This window comes from Coffea arabica, chromosome 1e (assembly GCF_036785885.1).
Source record: "Coffea arabica cultivar ET-39 chromosome 1e, Coffea Arabica ET-39 HiFi, whole genome shotgun sequence".
NCBI classification, from domain to species: Eukaryota; Viridiplantae; Streptophyta; class Magnoliopsida; order Gentianales; family Rubiaceae; genus Coffea; species Coffea arabica.
In genome coordinates, this window is record NC_092311.1 from 42,612,120 (window position 1) to 42,625,749 (window position 13,630).

Genomic DNA, 13,630 nt, shown 5'->3' on the forward strand with positions numbered 1-13,630 from the left:
TTGCTTTCCTTGAGTGGATGAATGTCAAAAATCCGGCTACTTTCTATAGCAGAAATCCAAGAAGATTTGCTCAAGAAGGAATCAAGACTTGTTCAGATATTATAATCCTACTTGGAAAGTTAATCCAAATCAAACGTATATCCTTGTCAAACTGAAAAGCACATCTTTATCAAAACTGGATGGCTAAAGTTGGCCATGTACTCTAAGCTCAATGGTACGTCAATTCAGGGAGCGACTTTTCTGATTCTCCCCATTTGGGACACCAACTTTAAACCAAGGAACAAGAGATATTCAAGAAACACATTACAGCAAGATTTTAGGACAAATTTTTTTTTGTACCATCCAAGTTTCTGACTATAAATAGGCCATTTAGTCTATACCGTTGTATCCGATTCAAAAGAAAAGGCTATGCCATTGTGTCTAAACTCTTGTGTACAGCGGTTGTTAGCATTTTGGATTTGATATACCCCAGTCCCAGCTCCATTTGGGACATATCCTAAGGTAATTGCACAAGATCAACATTTCTGGTCTTCGTGGCCTGAAGGAGTCTATAGCCTATAGACTCTAGAGGGCCATTTTCTTGAAAATGCCAATGTATGTTATTTGATAAACGTTCTATCTTGATCATGATTAATTAGCATGCAAATGAAAGATCTCCTTGTTGTTTTATGATTTGTTTGATACTTCGAGTCTCCATTCTATCCACATTATACACATTGAATAGGGAATTAATCTTCTTAGGGTGATGGAAACAAATCATCAGAAAGAAAAATGGGAAAGAAAGGAGAATTGGATATCATTTATGATACAATTTTAGTTGGATATCTTTTCTGATACAATTTTAGGCTAACTTTTGATCTGTTTCTTGTATGTTGATCTTTCAGGTTTAAGAGTTTATCTTGTACAGGTCCTTATGCAATGGCTTTGAAGATTTGTATTCCAACAATGGTTGTCCTAGTGGGGGTTCTGGTTCTTTATTTTTCTATATCTCCAACCCACGCGCAAGATGCACTGTTGTACAGAGATCCAAAACAGCCTGTTGAAACTCGAGTTGAGGATCTTCTGCGAAGAATGACTTTAGCAGAGAAAATTGGTCAAATGGCACAGATGGAAAGGGAAAACATGACTGCTGATATTATGAAAGACTACAACATTGGTAGTGTGCTTAGTGGAGGAGGAAGTTGGCCTAAACAAAATGCTACTGCCAAAGATTGGGTTGATGTGATAAATGACTTTCAAAAAGGTGCTACATCTACTAGGCTTGGCATTCCCTACATTTATGGGATTGATGCTGTCCATGGCAACAACAATGTGTACAAGGCAACAATTTTCCCCCACAATGTTGGCCTTGGAGTGACTAGGTAGGCAACTGACATCATCCCACAACTTAGGAAACAGATTTGGATTGGACTTGCCTCTTAGAAGCTATTGAAAATCTTAATGAAGGTTAACAAAGAAACTACTCAATTTTAGAATCAGGTTGATTATCAGCTTTTGTTGAAAGAATAACGGATCAATAAACTAATGCTAGTAAAGAAATTAGATGAGATACTCTTAATGTCTTATTTCAGACTAAAGATTGAAGGATTAGTTCATTTTGATCACATAGTCTTTCAAAATTTTATTCTGTACCTGCATCTTTTAATGTAAAAGTTGCATTTCAGGGATCCTGAGCTTGTTAAAAGAATTGGAGCTGCAACTGCTCTTGAGTGCAGAGCAACAGGGATTCAATATGCTTTTTCTCCATGCATTGCGGTATACATTCTGTGCTATGAACCTTTTTCCATCATCTTGAAGTCTTAGTGAACCTTTGAATTCTTTCCCATCAAGTAGATCTATGATGTATTACACACAAGCTAGATTTTGTTCCAATAGTACTATGTTAAGTTGTTTTCTTGAATGCTGCTATAAAAGGTTTGTAGAGATCCAAGATGGGGCAGATGCTACGAAAGCTACAGTGAGGATCACACTATTGTGCAGCAAATGACTGAAATTGTGGCTGGTTTGCAAGGTGATATCCCCGAAGGCCATCCTCAGGGTTATCCCTATCTTGGTGGACAGTAAGTCCTTGCTATATTTTGTCACTAGTAGCATTACTAGAAGTACTAATAAAACATATTATCTTACCTAGAGTGTCATTTCATCTGTATTGTAGAGATAAGGTGGTTGGTTGTGCAAAACATTATGTGGGCGATGGGGGTACTGTCAAAGGAATCAATGAGAATAACACCATCATTGATTGGAAGGGATTGCTTGACATTCATATGCCTGCATACCCTGACGCCATCAGGAAGGGTGTTGGAACAGTCATGATTTCCTATTCCAGCTGGAATGGAGTGAAAATGCATGCTAATCATGATCTTATTACCAATTACCTTAAGGGAACCCTAGGTTTCAAGGTATACATGATCATCCCATGATTTCTAGATTGCCAAAACTTTAGAGCTTCAATATGTTCCAGTTCATGTTTCCAACCTTATTTACTTTTGCCTTGACAGGGTTTTGTCATCTCTGATTGGCAAGGGATCGACAAAATCACGTATCCTGCCCATTCAAACTATACATACTCCGTTGAAGTTTCAATCAATGCTGGACTTGACATGGTTAGGGATTATATAACAATGGACTAATTTTCATTTATGCATACTGAAATGATAGTGAGGAAATCATCAATGCCGGTGAATATTGACTGTATTTTTTGTGCAGATCATGGTTCCTTACAACTACACTGAATTCATTGATACCGTGACCTTTCTAGTAGAGAAAAACTACATTCCAATGAGTCGAATTGATGATGCAGTTCGGAGGATTTTAAGAGTTAAATTTATAGCAGGACTTTTTGAGAAACCCTTTGCTGATCTTAGCTTTGCAGATCAATTAGGAAGTCAGGTAGATTAAGTAGTTGGTTACTTAACATGCGATAAACATTTCTCTTTCTCCTATCACGTTAGATCCCAAGTAGCAATATGAATTATTAAATGAGTTGTATATGTATATTCAGGAACACAGAGATTTGGCAAGAGAAGCTGTGAGGAAGAGCCAAGTGTTATTGAAGAATGGAAAGCATCCAAATAATCCCTTGCTTCCTCTACCTAAAAAAGCACACAAGATTCTGGTTGCTGGAACTCATGCCAATGATATAGGTTTGCAATGTGGTGGTTGGACCATTACATGGAGGGGAATGGCAGGCAACAACAATACCATTGGTATAATATAGTACACTTTTTTGGTTACATTAACTGATTTTGCTCTACTTTTTGTGAAATTATCAGTGAATTTCCCATGATCATATCTCTCTTCTTGACAGGAACCACAATCTTAAGTGGCATCAAATCTGCAGTTGATCCAAGCACAAAAGTGGAATACAGGAAGAAACCTAGTAGCAGATTTGTTAAAGCCATGCAATTCGATTATGCCATTGTTGTTGTTGGAGAGCCTCCTTATGTGGAGACATTTGGAGACAATCTCAACTTGACAATCCCTCAAACAGGCCTACGAACAATCCACAATGTGTGCAACAATGTCAAGTGTGTTGTGGTGCTAATCTCAGGCAGACCTCTTGTGATTGAGCCTCACCTTCCAAAGATTGATGCTTTGGTTGCTGCATGGCTGCCAGGCTCTGAAGGCCAAGGGGTGTCTGATGTTCTCTTTGGAGATTTTGGATTTACAGGAAAGCTTGCAAGAACTTGGTTCAAGAGAGTTGACCAACTACCAATGAATGTTGGAGATCCTCACTATGATCCATTGTTTCCATTTGGTTTTGGACTAGAAACTAAGCCAATTGTTGCTGGTAATCATTAGAGTGGATCAAATGCAAATCATTGTTTCCATTTTGATTTGGAGTGAAAAAAAAAAGCCAATTGCTGCTGGAGGGCATTAGAGAGGATGAAATGTAAATCATTGAGCATTTGTACCACTTCAACTTCTTACAGGAAGGAACTCTTTGTACTTATTTTTTTTCTTACTACAAATTCAGTGTTCTATCAGCTTACATGACCAATTTGATCCTTTATATTGTTACAAAAACCAATGCTTGTGGTATGCTATTAATTTTACACCAATTGAGAGCACTAAAATGAAATTTGCCAAATTGATTGCAGAATTGAGCCATGATCATCCTCTTTGGATTTGCAAAAGTTGGGATTCAAGACCCAAACTTAACTTTTTATAGGGTACTTTAGGAACCAAACTCACCTTGCTCTTAACTCAAGCTTTTCAAAAACTTTATGGACCAACTTGGCCAAGATTGAACTCATAAGGGATCAAAATCAGGGCTAAGATACTAATTTCTTCTTGATAAGTTTATAAAACTACACTATTAAGAGAATCTCCTTAAAGTTTAACTCGAATTAGCGTGGCTTCAGCTGATTTCAAGACAAGTTTATTTAACTTAATCAAGCCCTAAGTATATATATATGCTTTTCATTTGGTTATATTTATTTTGGTGAAATGCACATGTGATCCAATTCCTAAATTCTTAAAACTCATTACTGTATTACTTGAGCTCAACTATATTGAAAACTCAACAATTTGGAAGGAGCGTAAGTATATTAGAAATATTATAGAGCTCGATTCTCGAGTTTCCTCTCTTCTCTCTTTCTCTTTGTAAGATCTAGAATATTTATTAATAAAAACAACATATGACCACACTTTTTTTTTAATTTGTGCAAATTTTCCCTTTTTTTGGATAGAAAAGGGGAGAAATACCCACGTCCTGAAATTACTACTCAGCAATAAACACACCACCTGCTTGTTACTTGACAAATTTTGACAAAAAGATACATGCAAGGGAACGGTTAGACCACTTTGATTTTTCTATCCCAAAAATGAAAAAAGAAAAAAGAAACTTTGACTTTTTATTTCCTCTCCTTTCTAACTTGTGGTAGAAATATAAATTTGACATAAGATTCGGCACATTAAATTATTATGGAATGCATTGTAGCTCTAATGAAATAAATTAAGCACAAAGATTATACCTAGAAGGATAAAAAATCACTACAAGGGTGAATGGTCTACAATCAACGACAAAAAAAAAAAAGCAACAATATTCTCAAGAATGAAACAGATATAGCAATGAATTGTGTCAATAAACATTACTCCAATAGCTTAGAAAGATGAGATTGTTTAAACAGAACTCTCTATCTACTTTGTAATTTGATACCTACAAAGTAATGAAACTCTAAATATGACTCTAAAATAGAAATGGGAAAAAAAAAAAATCTAAAATTTTTCATGACCAATAACTATCTATCTCTATCTAGCATTGAACAGGCTCAGTTGTAAGGCCATGTCCAAGAGGGAAGAGTGGATCATAATGCTCATCACCATAGTTCATTGGCAGCTGCTCAACAGTCTTGAACCAAGTACGAGAAGTTTTTCCGGTGAATCCATAGTCTCCAAAGAGAACATCAGCAACTCCTTGGCTTTCAGTTCCAGGGAGCCATGCAGCAACCAAGGCATCAATGGATGAAAGGTAGGGCTCAACCACAAGAGGCCTGCCGGATACGATGACGACAGCACACTTGACACTGCTACAAACGTTGGTGATTGTAGATGGACCTGGTTCAGGAATGGTTAAGTTGGCATTGTCCCCTGCAGTTTCTGCATATGGAGGCTCACCAACAACAACGATTGCATAGTCGAAGTTGTTGTCCGTAACAAAATCAGAACCGTCGACGCTTTCTTTGTAAACAACCTCAGTGCCATGATCAACTGCTGCTGTAATACCATTCAAGATTGTGGTTCCTGTTCCATTGGAAGAAAATGTCGAAGGTTAGAAAATAGAATAAATGCAACAGATAGAACCAAATTATTCTGGATTTCACGTTTTGGTCACTAAACTTTTTGTAGTCAATCAATTTATAAAAACGTACATTTTTGGCCACTCAACAATTAAGAACGTACATTTATTCTTGTTAATCATCTAATTGAAACATATATCTGCCAGTCCCCAAAGTGTGCATTTGTATCAGTTGAATAACATTTTGACTAAATAAAAAGTGTGATGACCATTTTTGCCATTTGCTCTAGAAAATTATGAGTTACTAAGGACCAAACAGAAGAATTGAAAATTTTGAGCTGAAATTGGAAAAGATCGGTGAAATATTTACCAGCGGTATGGTTGTTGCCACTGAGTCCTTGCCATGCAATTGTCCAGCCTCCGCATTGGTATCCCAGATTGTGGGCATGAGTTCCTGTAACTAAGATTTTCCTTGCTTTCTTGGAGAGGGGAATTAATGGTTCATCAGCATTATTCCCATTCTTCAACAGCACAAGTGATTTCCTCACAGCTTCCCTAGCCAAATCTCTATGAGCCTGTTGAATCATGAAAAACACAGTCACATAATTAAAATACTTCAAAGTTTTTGAACTGATCAACAAACTATTGACGATTTCACGGATTATTAGTTTATTCTAAATATAGTTCACCTGGCTACCAAGTTGATCAATGTAAGTGTAATCAGCATAAGGTTTCTCAAACAATCCCAAGGTGAACTTGACTCTCAAAATCCTCCTGACTGCATCATCAATTCTGCTTACAGGGATGTAGTTGTTTTTAACCAAGTAAGTCAAAGTATCAATGAATTCTGTGTGGTTGTCAGGAACCATAATCTGCAAAAATCAAGAACTCATATGTCATAAATTCACTTCCCTTCGATTTATCAGTCCTTGCAAAATGTCAACAAAATCTGAACTACTGACCATATCAATTCCAGCTGAAATCCCATCTAGAACAGACAACGTGTAATTTGCGTGTGCTGGCGTCGTAATTTTGTCAATTCCTTGCCAATCCGATATCACAAAACCCTGAAAAACATTACAAAAAAAATGTTACAGAAAAAGACGTTAGTAAATTCAGAGATAAGTTTTGTTTTCTCATTATCATATCATTCTGGGATTCATTGATCATACCCTGAACCTCATCCTGCCTTTGAGGAAATCAGTTACAAGGTTACGGTTGGCATGCATTTTTAGTCCGTTGTAGCTGGAGTAGGAAACCATGACAGTTGAGACTCCCTTGATGATGGAGGCATCATATCCAGGCATATGAATGCTCATCAATCGATGCCAATCAGTCACTGTGTTGTTCTCATTGATTCCCTTTGTCGTTCCACCATCACCAACAAAATGTTTTGCACAAGCTGCAACTTTGTCCCTGTGTAGGAGGTACCAAGGGAAAACTGTGTAAAAAGACAGCTATACAGTTATGCAACTTCACTCCTAGAAAAGGAACAAAACCAATAATTTTCTTTCAATGGCTAGGACTTATTTTCTATCTGGAATTATTAATTGCATAAAAAAATTATGTAAATAACATGAATGATTTCAACAAGGAAGGATTTTTTTTTATCTGGGCATGTTTTAACATACCTAAATTACACCTAATTTATCAAATAAATATACGCAATCACCGTTATTGCACTTTCTTGCATTTAGATATTTTTTCAAATTAACTATATTTTTTCAAAAAAAAGAAAAAAGAAAAACTAACACTTGAGGCGATTTTAACAAGTGTCCATTAAATACCAATTAGCCAAACCATTTTAATTTTAATAATATAGAAGAATTTCAGAGTCATAATAAGACCATATTTTGACTCTCAATTGTTATGTCTATATAGAGAAAATTGCTAGAGACTTACGGTCCACCAACATAAGGAACACCCTTACGCCCTCCAGGAGGGATTTCTCCTTGTAATCCCTTAATAATTTCAGTCATCTCTTTTACAATTTGTGGATCTTCACTGTAACTCTCGTAACACCTACCCCATCTTGGATCTCTACAGACCTATGAAATTGTAAAAGTTGGAAAAAGAAAATCAAACCAAATAAAAAAATAGTTAGTTAATTGACTCAACAAAATTAATGGTATATTATTGTTATTAATCAGAGTCAAATTAAGAAAAAATAATCGCACTGGGAAAATTTATACCGCAATGCATGGAGCGAAAGCATATTGAATTCCAGTAGCTCTAACTTCAAGAGCAGTTGCAGCTCCAATCCTCCTCACTAACTCCGGATCTCTGCAACATAAATCAAGATATCAGGCTGGTTAAAATCCACTACCAAAAACAAAAATAAAAAATAAAGTCTCAAAAAAAAGACTTTTCACTTTCTTGGAATGAGAAAAACAACATAATTTCCACTGCATCCAGAAGGATGACAATTTAGTAGTTACCTAAAAGGTTTCGATTTGAATTTAATTGGCAAAACTTTTTGGAAACTTTTCTTATATGAAGGCTAGTTTGTCAATTTGTTAAATGGCAGAGAGATTAAAACTAGTTACCGAATAAGATTAGACTTTTAACGAGACGGGTTTGTTTGGATTGTAAATTATTTGAGATATTTTTACTGTAGCACTTTTTGTGATGTGATGTATATGAGATAAAAAGCTGTATTGGAAATTGTAATGGTGATGTCAGCAAATATATTTGGACAAATAATCTACTGTCCAAAATAGCTAAATAATTTTTTCAAAACTAGACCATGGTAGCAAAATTTTTTTCCTCTATTATATAGTAAAATATAAAAAAAATATCATGAAATCTTTATCATCAAAACATGCAATCTTTATTCTAACCTTCCAAAAAAAAAGACACAAATATTTGAATCCTTAAAATCAAGGAGTTGAGTTATCCATTAGAATTAAGGAGGTGAGTTATCCATTTATTTTTATAGCTTAAGCGGTATACTGATATAGTATATGTCAGCTTAGTATAGGATTTTTTGAAAAGAAAAAAAAAAAAAAGCAAATAAAAGTTCATAGCATTTATTGACTCTTACCTGGTGGATCCAAGAGCAATATTATGGGGGAATATGGTAGCCTTGTAGACATTATTATGGCCATGGACAGCATCAATCCCATAAACCATAGGGATCCCAAGTCTGCTAGAAAGAGAACCCTTCTGGAAATTGTTAATCATATCAACCCAATCCTTAGGAGTTGCATTTGGAAGAGGAACACTTCCTCCACCACTGAGCAAACTTCCAATTGAGTAATTCTTCAATATCTCAGGAGTTGTATAGACTCTATCAAGCTGTGTCATTTGCCCAATTTTTTCCTCAAGTGTCATTCTTGACATTAGGTCATTAATTCTTCTAAAAGCTGGCTGTTTTGGGTCCTTGTATAATATGTATTCTCCTTGTTCTCCAACTGCTCCCCATGCAAATAGGAACAAAATTCCCACTGTGGGGAAAAAACCACTCGAACCCATTTCTCACAGCTTTCTTTTGATCCTGAATTTTAAAATTTTCATAATTATTAATATTAAAAAATCACAAAAAAATTACCAAGCTTGCAAATTTGTAAAACACCAATATGATAATAAACATTGAACAAGAATCATGCAATTCAATATTGGCAAAAGAATTGTGCAAAAGCTGCTCATGCAAATAAGGACAAAATTCCCACTATGGGGAACAAACTACTCGAACCCATGGCTAAAAACTTTGTTTTGATCCTAAATTTTAGATATTCGTATAATTACACATAGAAAAAAAACGAAATAAATTGCAAATTTGTAATACACAAAAAGAATAGACATTGAACAAGAAATTTTGTGCACGTTCGTGTATGGCAAAAGAATTAGATAATAGAGCAATCATCAATACTTAAAAAAGCGGTTAAAAAAATTAAAATCGAGAGAAATCATATGCCTTTAATCTTATAGACTTGCATCTACTATGATATGAACTATTAAATTTCTACTTAAAAAGACAGTCAAATAATGAAGAAAGAAAAAGAAAATAATATGATTGGCATGAAATAATTAAACAACTGTAAAATTAGGAAGACTAACCTTCAAGAGCCCGAGAACTTTTGACTTGAAGAAACTTATAATGTGCTCTGGGCAGACGAGTAGATGCTTATATTTATAGATAGGAAATTTTAACGTTGAGACTTTAGATTCTTTCACAATCAAAAATAAAATAAAATCTTTGGCAACTAATCCAGTATACCGCCTTTTTCGGATAAGGATAGTTACGAGGATAGAAACAGATTTACCTATTTTTTCGAAGATGAAATTCTTGTACTATGCCCTTTATTATTTTTAGGAAACCATTTCCTTAATACAAATCCAATACATTATTGCCACTTCGTTTGTAAAGATAGCGTTTAATACATAGTAATAAACTTTCTTAATAACCTGTTGTAACAAGATATACTTACCGTTTTGTATCACACACACACACATAGATATACATAGATATATATATATATATTTCTTCTTTTATAACGTGCAACTCTATATGCATTAATATTTAATATATTCTGAATGAAAAGTAGGTTCATGCTATTATTTTTTTCCCGCATAAATGCAAAAATATTTTCCAGAAAAATGTATAGAATTCTGGTAATATTAAAATTTTTTAAGTGTAAATAGATATGCTTCTTTGTATGCATCATGAATACAAGTCCGATTTTATTATGTAAGGGTTAATTGGTTCGTGTTACCCTTTTTTCTTCTTTTTTTATGGCGTAAATGTAAATTATTTTATAAGAAATGTGAAAAAAATTGAGGTAATTGGAGAGTTTTTAACAATGAAATCATCGTTTCTTTTTGGAATATTAAATATACCACATAATTGTGTAGGCAATTAGTGGACATAATTGCTCTTTTCTTTGTCAGGTCTGGACTGATTTATCATATCCGACAATATTTGATCCCCAATTATTATCTCATTATCCCAGACCCACCACAAGCATGTATCTATATCTATATCTATTTATCTATACTTACTATATATAAAGGGAGGGGGCTTTAGTGTAAACAAATTTATGTCACTTTATGTTTTTTTTCTAAACTGCCCTTGATAACCACCATCATATTTCCTCGTCCAAGTGCCATGCATTTTTTATTATTTTAATTTTGAACTTATTTAGTAAATCCTAATTTATATTGACAACTACTAATTATGGTTATGAATTACTATCCGATAACTATCTATTTATTCACTTTTATTTTGGTGAATTTTCACTATTTATATTATCAAATATATAAAACCAATTCTCTTGAAAATGATTGATCAAATATATTCAAAAATTTTAATAATAATTTTTTAAATGAGTTGCACACACATTAGTGTGTGCTTTAAACACTAATCTTCAATAACTTGGCCACGTAGTTTAACCTTATGACTATTTTGGACTTGTATCATGGTTAATTATTCTATCTAATCTACCAAGTAATAACATAATCATTCTATCTAATCTAGTTAATTTGAGTTGGGTGTAAGTGTAAATCTGAAGAAGTGGCATAAGCTTCCAGTCCTCTTGAATTAAAATTCTATTAAGAGACTAAAACAGAATAAAACATATCTTAATCCACTTATATTGTAATATTTCAATAATCATGCTAAGTTTTTTATTCTATCTCCTTAGTTAGGTCAACATTTATAATTAACAAACATGTGGGGATATCCAAGAATTTTTTTTTTTTACTTTTTTATGCGATAGAATAAGCACAGTTGCTTCCTTATATCAAACAACGAGAGGGACACTCATGCTGTTATTGAAAATTTAGTCCTGTGTCACTTAGATTTTCGTATTCTCTTGAAATTTCTTTAATTGCAATTTGCACCCTCTACCTGTCGTTAGTGGTTTGCACACTAAACTAGGAATTATTAGCACTTCAGCACTTTAAACTATCAAATTACACTACATTGTTCAAGTCATTTGAAAGTCAATGAATTTTCTTACTCATTTTTGAATTAAAGATCTTTAGTACCCTAATTTGCATATATTTAGGAAAATACTCTTTTTTCATTTAGGGTAGTAAAGTCCTACTAATAAAAAAATAGCCATAAAAATTTACTACTTTTAATCAATTTGACATATTGACCTACAAGGCATTTAAGTATTCAAATCCCTCGAATCCCCTACCTGCTTCTTAAATCTCTCCACTCTCCTGCTTTAAAAAAGAAGGAAACTAAAACTAAACAAAGGTATTTAAGTGCTTCAATTGATAGTTCAATGAGTAAATCACAAATTAATAATAGTATGAGGGTGCAAATTGTAATTAACCCACTTTTTTTTCTTTGCTGAGAAATAATTTACTAAGTAGTTTTCTAACGCAACCTTCCATTTATAGGCTTTTTTTCTATTGATTTTACAATTTCCCTATTTATTCTACTCTTCTAATCAAAAGACTAGCACTTGGAACATACTTGACTGAAAAGGCAGGGCACTTATCCTCTTATCTATCCTCATTCAATTATATTAGATCACCGGATAAGTTACCAAAAGATAAACTGTCATGATAGAAATCATAAAATAAGAATAACACGCTTGACAATTGTGATCATAAAATATGACAACACACCAATTTCTAACTCGTCACAAATTCATATCCTATAACAACGTATAAGCATCTAAATTATTCTCAGAAGTTTTGCAAATCTGCCCCTCCAAGGTTAGGCTCTTTTTTTTTTTCCCTTTTAACCTTAATCTTTGTTGGGTTTTCTTTCTTTTTTTCGTCCTTTATTCTTCATGCTAATCCCATTCTTTTCTCTCTTTCTTCCCCCTTTGTTTTGACTGTATAATGGAAAATTAATTGCTCATATGTAGATGGAAGTCTACAATATTAGACATACATTAGTTGTGGGAGTTTCATTTTTCCTTACATCTTTGTTTGAATATTGATGATTGCTTGATCATGTACTAATTTTTTGGTTGTACATAGACTCGCACAATTCTTGTTTAATGTACATCATAGCAGAGGCGTCAATCTCTATTTTTATGGTGATTGTTTCTTATTTATTTTGTTATGCATGGGTAATTCAAGGCGAAAGGAATGTTGTGAGGAATGGGTTCGAATGGTTTATAATCCAAAGTGGGAATTTTCTTCTTATTTGCATGGGCAGTTGTTGCACAAGGAGGAGAATACTACGTGTTTAACAGGGACCCAAAGGAGCCCACTCTTAAGACGAATTCGTGGGCTAATATCAAGAATTAACACTCAGGAAAATATATAGATATATATATATATAGACCAAATGGTAATCAGGATTCATGGCATCGTACTGAAAAGTGGTTCCACTTCCCAAAAAGGGGGGAAAACTCTTAATTACAGAAACTCGTATCTTTGACCTGGTGGTCACCACCAAGACTATAAAGTCCTGATAGTGTGGAAGGTCAAGGGTTCATTTGCCAGAACATGTGGTTGAGTTAATTGATTTTCTTCAATGGAATCTCTACTCACTTCGAATCTCCCTCCCCCTCCCCCTAGATTAGACTAGATTAGGTTGTAGAAATTCTACCGTTGCAACCAAAAAAAAATGCCAACAATTTGGAATGCCAATTTGGAGGCTGGACAATGGCATGGCAAGGACTTGGTGGTAACAATAATACTGCAGGTATATATTTCACCAATTATTTTGCAATCCAAATTTCATCTCAAAATTTCCAATTCTTTCGGCGGCACGAGGTGGTTTACAAAGAAAGCGTTGATAGTTCTGTTTTTTGTCAGAGAACATCTTCGATCATGCCATTGTTGTTGGAGGTGAACCTCCATATGCTGAACCCCGGGCGACAATCGCAACTTTACCATTCCTGAACCAGGTTTATCTGCAATCACCAACATCTGTATGCTCAAAGTGTGCTGCTGTCATTGTATCCAACAGGTCCCTTG

At 34.3% G+C, this 13,630-nt stretch overlaps 2 protein-coding genes across 4 annotated transcripts; one reads left to right on the forward strand and one right to left on the reverse strand.

Moving 5' to 3' along the window:
• The first annotated feature begins 890 nt into the window (after positions 1–890).
• On the forward strand, positions 891–3,971 carry LOC140021493 (uncharacterized). 3 transcript variants are annotated; one of them, XM_072072479.1, is made up of 9 exons: positions 891–1,361; positions 1,665–1,755; positions 1,915–2,060; positions 2,156–2,399; positions 2,499–2,603; positions 2,707–2,889; positions 3,002–3,206; positions 3,308–3,442; positions 3,557–3,971. In XM_072072479.1, exons 1-9 carry the CDS (start codon positions 919–921, stop codon positions 3,799–3,801), a joined length of 1,797 nt encoding a protein of 598 aa, XP_071928580.1. In that variant the 5' UTR covers positions 891–918; the 3' UTR covers positions 3,802–3,971. The 3 variants fall into 3 exon arrangements, with proteins under 3 accessions (XP_071928580.1, XP_071928574.1, XP_071928571.1); XM_072072473.1 differs by having other exon boundaries at positions 3,308–3,971; XM_072072470.1 differs by having other exon boundaries at positions 1,915–2,038; positions 2,158–2,399; positions 3,002–3,216; positions 3,273–3,971.
• A 1,089-nt stretch (positions 3,972–5,060) lies between these two features.
• Positions 5,061–9,819, reverse strand: LOC140010117 (uncharacterized). The gene is made up of 9 exons (XM_072056465.1): positions 9,800–9,819; positions 8,784–9,236; positions 7,933–8,023; positions 7,643–7,788; positions 6,913–7,156; positions 6,703–6,807; positions 6,430–6,612; positions 6,111–6,315; positions 5,061–5,745 (listed from the first exon to the last, which is right to left on the reverse strand). The coding sequence occupies exons 2-9, from the start codon at positions 9,212–9,214 to the stop codon at positions 5,258–5,260; spliced, it is 1,893 nt and encodes a 630-aa protein (XP_071912566.1). The 5' UTR covers positions 9,215–9,236; positions 9,800–9,819; the 3' UTR covers positions 5,061–5,257.
• Positions 9,820–13,630: the final 3,811 nt, after the last annotated feature.